The sequence below is a fragment of the Chiloscyllium plagiosum genome, unplaced genomic scaffold, assembly GCF_037043375.1.
Source record: "Chiloscyllium plagiosum isolate Xiang-an unplaced genomic scaffold, Cpla_swu_hap1 HiC_scaffold_10, whole genome shotgun sequence".
NCBI lineage: Eukaryota > Metazoa > Chordata > Chondrichthyes > Orectolobiformes > Hemiscylliidae > Chiloscyllium > Chiloscyllium plagiosum.
Window position 1 is genome coordinate 17,117,534 of NW_028270148.1, and position 12,288 is coordinate 17,129,821.

The 12,288-nt window shown below is 41.7% G+C and overlaps 1 protein-coding gene across 3 annotated transcripts in view; it reads right to left on the reverse strand.

Annotated features, from left to right (window-relative positions):
* Positions 1-12,288, reverse strand: part of LOC122552624 (FERM domain-containing protein 6) — a 77,254-nt gene that overhangs the window by 27,106 nt on the left and 37,860 nt on the right. For all 3 annotated transcript variants that reach the window (XM_043695403.2, XM_043695400.2, XM_087991158.1), the window contains exons 4-5: positions 6,283-6,362; positions 5,383-5,459 (exon numbers count right to left, since the gene is read on the reverse strand). In XM_043695403.2, the coding sequence (XP_043551338.2) occupies positions 5,383-5,459; positions 6,283-6,362 (157 nt within the window). The remainder of the gene's footprint in view (positions 1-5,382; positions 5,460-6,282; positions 6,363-12,288) is intronic.

The following is a 12,288-nucleotide window of genomic DNA, read 5'->3' on the forward strand; positions in this document are numbered from 1 at the left end:
ATGCTCTGGCCAATAAAGGAAAACATACTAAATGCCTTCTTCACCATCCTATCTACCTTCACTTTAAAGGAACTATGAACCTGCACTCCAAGGTCTCTTTGTTCGGCAACACTCCCTAGGACCTTACCATTAGGTGTATAAGTCCTGCCCTGATTTGCCTTTCCAAAATGCAGCTATTTACCTAAATTAATTTCCATCTGCCACTCCTTAGTCCATTGGCCCATCTGATCAGGATCCCATTGTACTCTGAGGTAACCTTCTTTGCTGTCCACTCCCCCTCCAATTTTGGTGTCATCTGCAAACTTACTAAACTGACCTCCTATGTTCACATCCAAATCATTTATATAAATGACAAAAAGCAGCATACCCAGCACCAATCCTGTGGCACACCATTGGTCACAAGCCTCCAGGCTGAAAAGCAACCCTCTACCCCTACTTTCAAGCCAGTTCTGTATCCAAATGGCTAGTTGTCCCTGTATTCCATGTGATCAAATCTTGTTAACCAGTCTACCATGAGGGACCTTGTTCAATGCTTTATTGAAGTCCATATAGATCACGTCCACCGCTCTGCCCTCAACAATCCTCTTCATTAATTCTTCAAAAAACTTAATCAAGTTAATGAGACACAAGTTCCCACACACTATCCCTAATCAGTCCTTGCCTTTCCAAATACATGTAAATCCTACCCCTCAGATTCCCTCCAATATCTTGCCCACCATTGATGTCAGTCTCACTGGTCTATTGTTCCCGGGCTTTTTCTGAACCTCCTTTCTAAATAGTGGCACCACGTTAGCCAACCTCCTGTCTTCCGGCACCTCACTTGTGACTATCGATAATATAAGTATCTCAGCAAGGGGCACAGCAATCTCTTCCCAAGCTTCCTACAGAGTTCAGGGTACTCTTAATCAGGTTTCAGGGATTTATCCACCTTATGCATTTTAAAATATCCAGCACCTCCTCCTCCGTAATATGGACATTTTTCAAGATGTCTCTATTTATTTTTCCACATTCTCTGTCTTCCATATCCCTCTCCACAGTAAACACTGATGCAAAATACTCGTTTAGTATCTCCCCCATCTCCTGCAGTTTCACACATAGGCTGCCTTGCTGATCTTTAAGGGGCCCTATTTTCTTCCTTATTACCCTTTTGTCCTTAATGTATTTTTAGAATACCTTTGGATTCTCCTTAACCCTATTTGCAAAGCTATCTCATACCCCCGTTTTGCCCTCCTGATTTCCTTCTTAAGTATATTCCTACTGCCTTTCCATACTTCTGGGGATTCGCTCAATCTCTGATGTCTGTACCTGACATACGCTTCCTTCTTATTCTTGACCAAAACCTCAATTTCTGTAGTCATCCAGAATTCCCTACAAGTACCAGCCTTGACCTTTACAGGAATAGGAACAGGAACATATTATCTCTGTTCTCTCATCTCATTTTTGAAGGCTTCCCATTTTCTAGCCATCCCTTTAGCCGCAAACATCCACCCCCAATCAACTTTTGAAAATTCTTGCCTAATTCCACGAACTGGTTTATCAATAACTAGGTGCCACAATTTCAAAACTGTCAGCAAGAGAGTTAGGAGCGAGATGAGGAGAAACTTCTTTATTCAATTGTTAGTATTTGGAATGCACTGCCTGGGAGAGTGGAGGAGGCAGAATGCATTGGAGGTTTCAAAAGATGAATTGGATATATATTTGAAAGTGATTAACCTAGAGGGCTACTGAGGTAGAGTTGGAGAATGAGACTAGCTACATAGTTCTTTCAGGAGCCGGTACAGACACAACGGATTGAATGGCCTCCATCTAGAACAAAGATCAGTAGAACACAGGAACAGGACCTTCCCCCTAGCAAGGCTACACTGACACATGATATCTTTCTAAATTGAAAACCTTTGCCTCTACATGGTCGGTAGCCCTCTATTTCCTGCCTATTCATGTATCTGTCAAGGTGCCTCCTAAACATTGCTTTGTATCCATCTCTATCACTTCCTCTGGCAGTGCATTCCAGATACTTATCATCCTCTGTGTAAAAAAGCTGCCTCTCACATTTCCTTTAAACTCACCCTCTTTTCCCTCAAACCTATGTCATGTTGTAACCGATATTTCTATCCTGGGAATAATCTCTGACTATCCATTCTACTCTCTCATATTTTTGTGAACTTCTATCCTTCATATTCAACTGAAAACAAACAGAGTTTGTCTGATCTCTCCTCATAGCTCATATTCTCCAACTTATACAGCCCAGAAACAGACCCTTCATCCAACTCATCTATGCTAACCAATTTCCCAAACTAAACTAGTCCCATTTCATAGAAGCTGAAATAGCCGCACAAAGGCAGGTATCCCATCACCAAGTCACCCTTCATTTACATGTATACATAGGCTCTGACTAGCTAGCTCGCAGAGGAGACTCTTTGACACTCTTGTTTATATCTGTCAGCTCAGGGCTCCCTGATTGGCCCCTGTTAACAACCTCAATCAAGAATCTCATTCTATGAGATCCACCTGGCCCTTGTTCAAATCACAGTCGAATCATAGAATCGCTACAGCATGGAAGCAGGCCATTCGGCTCATCGAGTCCACACCGATTGTCTGAAGAACGTTCCATCCAGCCTCACTCCTCCCAACCCTATCCCTGTTACTGTACACTTGCCATGGCCAATCCACCTAAACTGCACATCTTTGGACTGCAAGAGGAAACCCATGCAGGCGTGGGAAGAATGTGAAAACTCCACACAGACAGTTACCTGAGGATGGAAATGACCATGGGTCCTGGCGCTATGAGGCAGCAGTGCTAACCGCTGAGACATCGTGTCCCTCCAGATGCTTGCATCTGGTCCATATTCCTCGAAACCTTTCTTACACATGTGCCTGTTCAAGTGACTTTTATATGATGTAAATGTAACTGCATATGCCACTTCCTCTAACAGTTCATTCTATATACGTACCACCCTCTGTGTGAAAAAGTTGTTCCTTCGGTCGCTTTTATATCTTTTTCCTCTCACCTTAAATCTATGCCCTCTACTTTTGAGCTGCTGTACCCTAGGAAAAAGCCCTTTGCTTTTCACCTTATCTATGCCCCTTATATATGCTCTTATAAATCTGTATAAGGTAATCCCTCAATCTCCTACGCTTGAGGGAAAAAAGTCCCAGACTATCCAGTCCTTGTTTATAACTCAAACCCTCCTTCTGATAATGTGGTGACCAGAACTGTATGCAACATTCCAAATGTGGCCTAACTAAAGTTCTATATAGCTGCAAAATTACTTGCAGATTTTTATTCCCTATGCACCAAATGAAGCCAAGTATACCATATGCTTTCTTGACCACCTTATCCATTTGCGTTGCCACTTTCAGGGAATTGTGGACCTGTAAAGCTATATGTTGATGCTACTCTGGGTACTGCCATTTAGTGTATACTTCTCTCCTGCATTCAATCTTCCACAATGCATCACCTCGCATTTGTCCAGATTATACTCCAACTATCATTTATCTGCCCAAGTCTCCAGCCTCTCTATATCCTGCTATATCCTCTGGCAATCCTTCTCACTATTCTCAGCTCCCCCAATCTTTTTATCATCCACAAACTTATTCATCAGGCCACTAATACTCTCCTCCATATCATTTACATATACTACAAACAATAGGGTGTCCAGCACTGATCCCTGTGGAACACCACTGGTCACAGATCTCCAGTCTTCATACACCCTTCAACCATTCCTGTCTGTCTTCCATGACCAAGCCTGTTCCGCATCCACTTTACCTAGCATACAAAAATTTTGTACAGGGCCCCAACAATATCCTCACCTGCCTCCCTCAGTATTCTGGGATAGATCCCATCAGGTGCCTGGGGACTTGTCTACCTGAATGTTTTTCAAAACACCCAACACCTTTTTTATATTGACATACCCGAGAATATTAAGATTACCACTCCCAAGACTCACCACCCATTATGTCCTTCTCCATTATGAACATCAATGCAAAGCATTCGTTAAAGACTTCAGCCACTTCCTCCGGCTCCTTGGAAAAATTCTCTCCTTTGTCCTTGAGTGGGCCTACCCTTTCTCTAGCTATCCTCTTGTTCTTTATATCAGTATCAACCCTTTGGGATTTTTCTTAACCCTGTTGGCCAAGGACATTTCTTGTCCTCTTTTAGACATTTTAATTCCTTGCTTAAGTTGTTTCCTGTTTCCTTTATATTCTTTGAGAACTCTGTTTATCTCATTTTCCTGAACCTGATGTAACGCCTCCTTTTTGTTTTTGACTAAGCCCTCAATTTCTCTTGTCATCCAATGTTCCCGAATCTTACCATCCTTATCCTTCATTTTCACAGGAACATGCTGATCCTGAACACTAATCAACTGGCTTTTAAAAATTCCCACACGAAGATGTGGATTTACCCTCAAACAGCTGTCCCTAATCTACATCCCCCAGTTCCTGCCCAATACTGTGGTAGTTAGCCTTCCCCCAATTTAACATTTTCACCCAAAGACTACTCTTATCCTTTTCCATAAATAACTTAAAACTTATGGAATTGTGATCACTGTTCCTGAAATGCTCCCCCACTGAAACTTTGACCATTTGGCCAGGCTCATTCCCTAATACCAGTCTAATATGGTCCATTAGGAGAAAGTGAGGACTGAAGATTCTGGAGATCAGAGTCAAAGAGTATGTTGCTGGAAAAGCACAGCCGGTCAGGCAGCATCTGAGGAGCAGGAGAATCAACATTTCGAGCATAAGCCCTTCATCAGGAGTGAGAGTGGTCCATTCCCAAGATGGACTATTTACATATTGTTTCAAAAAAATCCAGGACATACCTAACAAATCCTGTACTGTAAAATTCTATGATCTATAATTCTAATACCTTTTCCATTGTACAAGAGTCAAGTGCTGATTGGTTGGCAAGTGGATTCTGATTGACAGAGATATTGCCAGCATTTAATGATTATTGACAGTTAACTGCCAGGCTTTGTTTAGAATTCAAACCAGGTAGATGGATCAGGGACATGTTTCTTTCCATGTGCAAAGATCAAGACCCTGAGTGTTAATGTGTGCAGCTTCCAGTTGCATGAATGCGCTGATGCAACCCCATTGATCATCCTCAATTGGCTGTCAGTGTAAGGGTTGGTTTTCCCCATTATTGGTGCTTGTTGCAAATTTTCTTGATGCATACAGGACAAAAATCTTGGCAAAATATATCTTTTTTCAGCAATAGCGAAGTATATACTCATTACCACCAGAGTCTCTTCATAGGAAAATAATTATACAGCAATTATTTTGTTATGAAGATTTGACCATGGAAGAGTTGTGTGGAAATAGTCACAGAATAGATGCACTCACTTTGTTTTCAAATTTAAAAACGTAACAGGAACTCTGTACCTCATTACTTTTCCATTTTCAACGTAATACTGCACCCTGAAACAAACCATGAAAGGAGCACTAAACTTTTCATTGTTCTGTTAAAAAAAAGGAAAAGGGGAACAAAAAAAAGAGGCAGTGTCACTAGAACATAATAATACATTTCTGCTGAGATTAAAATTCCAATTTAAACCTAACCTACAGGAGTGGGGATGGGGTAGGGGCTGTTTCACATAATTAGCTTTATCATCTGCTGAGTTCAGTTTATGTTCTCTACTTCTATATACCTGGTTGATTTGGAGTAACATTCTTGGGTCTACCACATTTATAAAGTGCCTTTGCCATTAACAAACCAATCCGAGTGTGTCACATTGGGGATAAAGTGTCAGAAGCAGGATTACAGAAGGTGGTCAAAGATGCTGTTGAAGTGACAAGTGGACAACAGACCCAAATTCACTCCAGAGCAAAACCTCACAGTCTTGCAGCAGATTTGGATCCAATTAGTTCATAATGTCCAGTGGGGGACAGTTAGCTCAGGTCATTAGAAACCAAGAGTGTGTCACAGAATGACATTCAGGGTTTAACCCCTTTACCAACTGCCCTGGTTTATGGAGGTCCTGTTCCAGGACCTCTGCCCCATGCTTAAAGTGGAATAGGGCCCCTCAAGCTATGTAATCAATTGTCACCCCCTAATGGGACAGCAATATCCATAGTCTTATGTGATTATCTACTGTTCAAATACAAAGATATACAAAATTATTGTGCCACTGAGTTCTCAGTTTTGTTTTTAAAAAGGTACCTAGTGACAGCATTTCAATTGCAAAACAAGACACACAAAAATCCACAAATCAGGCAAACATAGTAATTCAAAGTAGGCTACACAGTCAAAAGTCAGAGCTGCCAAATAATAATAAAGCTTACTTTGCTCATTTCTTTCTTCCATTCCTTGGGGAAATATTTAGTGAGTTTCTGTTCCAAGTCCATAAAAACATGTTCATTGTCTAAAAATGTGAAAATAAACACCTCAGTTACTCAGGATGAGTGAAGGACAATGCAAGCCAAATTGCTGAGCAGCATAATGTCACAATGTGAACAAGAAGTCACTTTGTAAATAACAGATGTGTTAAAATGCTCGATAAATCCATCTTGGCTGGAATGCTTTCTGCAACTAGCTCATATTCAGGAGAATGAATGGGTGTGGCAGTAGTAGTGAATTGGGGAGGCATGGAATTTAGAATTTTACCCTCGCCCCAAATTACTGTTGGCCAGGGAAGTAAAAGGCTGTTGGCAGCTTCTGTGGAACTGTGCACTGTCAAAAGCAAAAAGGGAGAAGCAATGAAAAACCTTTCCCCGCCACTCAAAATGTGCTCCACACTCATTAGTCACTCATAAGCTATTTCATAAAACCTGTCACTGCTTAACTTGTACTCAGTCCTTTTGCCCAGTAGTTTTCTTGGGTCTGTTGAAAACCTTCTTCTTAATCCTAGCAGTACCACGGGGCAGCACAGTGGCTCAGTGGGATGGCACAGTGGCTCAATGGTTAGCACTGCTGCCCACAATGCCAGGAAGCCAGGTTTGATTCCAGCCTCAGGTGACTGTCTGTATGGAGTTTGTACATTCTCCTCATGTCCTCTGGGTGCTCTGGTTTCCTCCCACAATCCAAAGATGTACAGGTTAGGTGGGTCAGCTATGCTAAACCGCCCAGTATTCAGGGATGTGTAGGTTAGGTACATTAGCCATGGGAAGTGGGGGAATGGGTCTGGGTAGGATGATCTTTGGAGGAATGGTGTGTACTTGTTGGGCTGTTTGGTCTGTTTCCACACTCTGGGGATTCTGTTAAAAAAACTCTTTACGTGCTCATTTAATCATATCAAATTCCATTACCCTTAGTCCCTTCTGATTTATCCCAGCAATACTTCCTTAAGTATTTAATGGTCTATTGAACATTTCGCACTAAAAACTAAATATTTTAAACTGTAACATAATTATGTCACACTTTTTTGCATACCTTCCATTCCATTGATATTAATCACCTAATCCTAAATCATCCTCTTCGCAAAAAATGCATCCAAGTTAGCACTTTAGCTGCTTCACAGATGAATAACAAATCCTGTAGAACCTCTACAGATAAGTATACATCTCCATTTTCTCCTGAATCTTTCCCAGAGACCGTCTAACTAATTGCACTGTTCTACAATTATCATCCTGGCCTTGTAACAGGCTTCCCCGACAGAATATTTTGCAGCACTCTGCTTTTGTTTACGAGCCATGAGCACCATCTGTCAACAGGAGGTTCTTTTACACATCACCCTCCTGATGACACAGAGCTTTCAGCTGGTTATCCTATAGCCCAAGGGAGATTCATAAGTGATTAAGTAAAGCAGTCAGAATTGGAGAGCACGGTGCATGGGAAAACACAGAAACGAACAATTCAGCACACTTCCGATTTGAATACGGACACACAAATTCCCTTTCAACTTGATTTCCAACTATTCAGAATTCCAAATCCACAATCTGGCTGAAAAATCAATCCACCTTATTGAAGCAGAAAAACAGTTTCCAGACTTCCACTGCAAATTAACTGAATGACTAGCAAGTGTTTCTCAATGAGCACTTTAAAAATTGTGCAATTGAAAATATTAAACTTCCTTCAAATTAAATTCTTGCAATGAAGTAGTACCACACAGGGCTAGAAGCACCTGCATACCATCTCCAATGTTTACTGCATAGAAGGAGGCCATTCAGCCCATCATGCCTGTGCCAGTCAACAAAGATCTGGCCAAGCTAATCCAATTTTGGTCCACAGCCCTGAGGCCTATGCCAACACAAATGAATATCTAAATATTGCTTCAATGTTCCGAGAGTTTCTGACGCCACCACCCTTTCAGGCAGGAAAATTCAGGCACCCAAGTGGAAAGATTTCTCCTCAGCCTCCTTCTCAGGAGTGATGCAGAGATGACTGTGATGAGCAGGATAATCACCCTGCCAGAGTGGCAACTGACTGGTCATCACCAGATGGGAGAGGAAGGCCTTTGAATAAAGGAGCAATTTCAAGAGCAGGTCATCTACTGGGTGGAGCAGAGATCGTGATGGACAGAGGCTGGTGGCAGAGTCTTGCTGCCCATTGCCCTGCACTGAACCGGACTGGACTGGACTGGTTTCAAAAGGAGCAGTCTAACAGAGCACAGAATTTTCCATCCTTCAGGACTAAAACTCGTCAAAAGACCAATAAATTTGAACAGGCAAGTCCCAAATAATTGAGCATGAAGCGTTCACTTCCTGTGGACACTGAAGAAGAAACCAAAGACACACTGACCTGTATTCCATCCCAGTTGTCAAATATCATATCATTCTGTATTACTCTTACCACCATTTCTCCAGCTGCTATTGTTATACATACTTAACAAGTAAGCTGACAGCGCGTTCACCACTTTGAATTGCTTTATAATTTATATGTGAAGCTCAAATGATTAAAGCACCAAGATCCACAAGGGACAAGGATGGTCTCAGGTTTGATTTCTACTTTAGTCATAGAGTCATAGAGTCCCTACAGCACCGAGACAGGCCCTTTGGCCCAAACTGGTCGATGTTGAATAAAGTGTCCATCAACGCTAACCCCATTTCCCTGCACTGGACCCATGTCCTTCTAAATCTTTTAGTTAGCAGATCTCATCTAAGGCTGAAGTCTAAGGCTAGCATCTAAGGCTAAGAGGGTGCTGGAGTTACCTCATTAAGCTGGAGTAAGAGAACAGAAAAGAGAGAACATTTAAAATACCAGAGTCAAAGAGTGTGATGCAGGAAAAGCACAGCCTGTCAGGCAGCATCTGAGGAGCAGGAGAGTCAGCAAAGGAATTCCTGAAGAAGGGCTTATGCCAGAAACATCAACTCTTCTGCTCCTCGGATGCTGCCTGACCACTGGGCTTTTCCAACACCACACTCTTCGACTCTGATCTCCAGCATCTGCAGTCCTCCTTTTCTCCCAGTTGATTTAAAAATACCAGCCAATGTTCCTGTTCCTACCACCATCTCCTGATCCTTACTCTGAAAGGGAGCACATAATAATGTCACACAAGGTTGGAATTAGATTAGATTAGATTACTTACAGTGTGGAAACAGGCCCTTTGGGCCAACAAGTCCACATCGACCCTCCGAAGAGCAACCCACCTAGACCCATTCCCCTACATTTACCCCTTCACCTAACATTATGGGCAATTTAGCATGGCCAATTCACCTAACCTGCACATTTTTGGACTGTGGGAGGAAACCAGAGCACCCGGAGGAAACCCACGCAGACACAGGGGAGAATGTGCAAACTCCGCACAAATAGTTGCCTGAGGTGGGAATTGAACCCAGGTCTCTGGCACTGTGAGGCAGCAGTGCTAACCACTGTGCCACAATTAGACTGACGTCAAGACTGTGTAATTATAAAATTATACATTTTGTAAAGATGGGCGGCACGGTGGCTCAGTGGTTAGCACTGCTGCCTCAAAGCGCCAGAGACCCAGATTCAATTCTCGCCTCAGGCTACTGTCTGTGTGGAGTTTGCACATTCTCCCCGTGTCTGCGTGGGTTTCCTCCGGGTGCTCCAGTTTCCTCCCACAGTCCAAAAATGTGCAGGTTAGGTGAATTGGCCATGCTAAATTGCCCGTAGTGTTGAGTGAAGTGGTAAACGTAAGGGAATGTGTCTGGGTGGATTGCTGTTCGGAGGATCAGTGTGGACTTGTTGGGCCGAAGGGCCTGTTTCCACAATGTAAGTAATCTAATCTAAAAGAAGGCAAAAATGGACACAATTCTGAAAAGTTAATCCTAGAAGTCACAAGACTGTCCTTTTTGATTCAGTACAGCAGAAAAAAAACAAGCAGACTAATGCTTTATCTCAGAATTAACCACAAAGTGATATGTTTAGAATTAAATGAACCTTGGATAATAACTCCTTGTAGCATGAGAATTCAAAGCTTCTGAGAGAGAAAGAAAAGGAGACAGGAAGGACATTGGAGAGATCTCCAGCGTAATTGACCTTGTTTCATGGAACAATGATTGACCAAAGTTAATACAGCAGCCATATTATTTTGACTGTGGGAACATAAGATATGAGACCATTTTGTCAGAATGTCCTAGGATGGGAAAATGAAAAACACCCTCAGAAAAAGAGTTCTTAGCCATGGGGATGACAAAGAGAAAGACTATCATAAATCAATTCTATTTTCCCAGAAAAGCACAGATGAACAAAATGTGCCATAACCGCATAACCTATGAACAACAAGAAACCTCCTCTCTCTCTCTCTCTCTCTCTCTCTCTCAAAGCCTGATATATTTACTGAGTCTACCTGTACACAAAATTTCTAACTACTCAACCACAGAAACCATCACATCTCTGACTGCAAGTTCATCTCAGAAAGAGAAACCTTTAAGCAAGTAAAGGCTTGCAACAATGGCAGACTGATCTTACTTTTGTCTTCATAAGCATCTTTTCTCTATCCCATTATAGGAATATAAAAACAAGAGCAGGCCATTCAGCCTTCTGAGCCTGTCACAGCATTCAATATTGTCCCAACTGATTTAATATTTCAATGTGTTTTACCCACCCCATCCCCACAACTCTGATAGATTTGATTCCCACTGGTGTACAATCTCTTACCTTAAACAGAGTCAAAGACTGGGCTTTCACAGCTCTCTGAGTTAGAGAATTTCAAAGTTCATAGCCCTCTGAATAAAAAGGTTTCTCCTCATGTCAGACCTAAGTGGCATCCCCCTTATTTTTAAATTATACACCTTGGTTTTAACCAGGGGAAACATCTTACCTACATCTACCATGGCAATCCCTTTAAACATTATGAAATAACATCTCATTCTTCGAGACACCAGAGAATACAAGCCCAGTTTATCCAATCTCTCTTCACAGGACAGTCTCGCCTTCCCAAGAACAAGTTTGGTGAACATTCACTGCATTCCCTCTGTGGCAATGGATTCTTTTTGTAGATTGCGAGACCAAAATTGCACACACTACTCCAGGTGTGGAATAACTAAGCTCCTATACAATTGAAGCTAGACTTCACTACTCCTGGATTCAAATCTTCTTGTGATAAAGGCTAACATTCCACCAGCCTTCCTAATAGCTTGATGCACTTGCATGTTAGTCTTATCGACAAGGATACCCAGTCGCTTTATACATCTACACTTTTCAGTCTCTTACCATTTAAGAGGTACTCTGCTCATCTAGTTCTCCTATCAAAGTGGATAACTTCACATTTCTCCATATTATATTCCATCTGCCATTTTTTTACCCATTCACTAAGCCTGTTTGAACTCAACTGGAGCTGCCTTATCTCTCACACATTTCCACTCATTATCCACAATCTGGAAATACTGTACTACACTTGGTGCCCAACTCCAAATCACTGACATTGAGAGTGGGACCCAACTATTGATCCTTACGGTGCCTCACATGTCAGGCTGCCTTTTAACTTTTTTAATCTTTGTACCTGGACTTTAGCTAATCACTGTACCATTTAAAATAAAAAATCAGCAACTTTCATCATTAGTTGGTAATAAAATAATCGTTGATCTGACTTAAAACTAAAGTTTTGCTGTTGGTAATTTTAAATGGGAACACCCCAGAAGATAAAAAGCAGGCTGAATGAGGGAAATTCATGGAGCACTCTGTGGAAATGCCTGATCTGGTTGTGACATTGATCTACAAGGACCTTGTGATTGAATATTTAGATTTACATATAAAGCATGACCTTTTGACTGGGAGATCAAAAAGATGACATAGCTAATTGAGCCATATCCTACAAAGAGTTATCGTCATCAACAGAAGGTAGGTCACTGAAAATAAAAAGGTAAAACAAGTCACTGTCTTAAAGCAACATGATCTACAATGCTATTCATTTCCCCTGATTAAAGGAATGCCATCTACATTCCAGA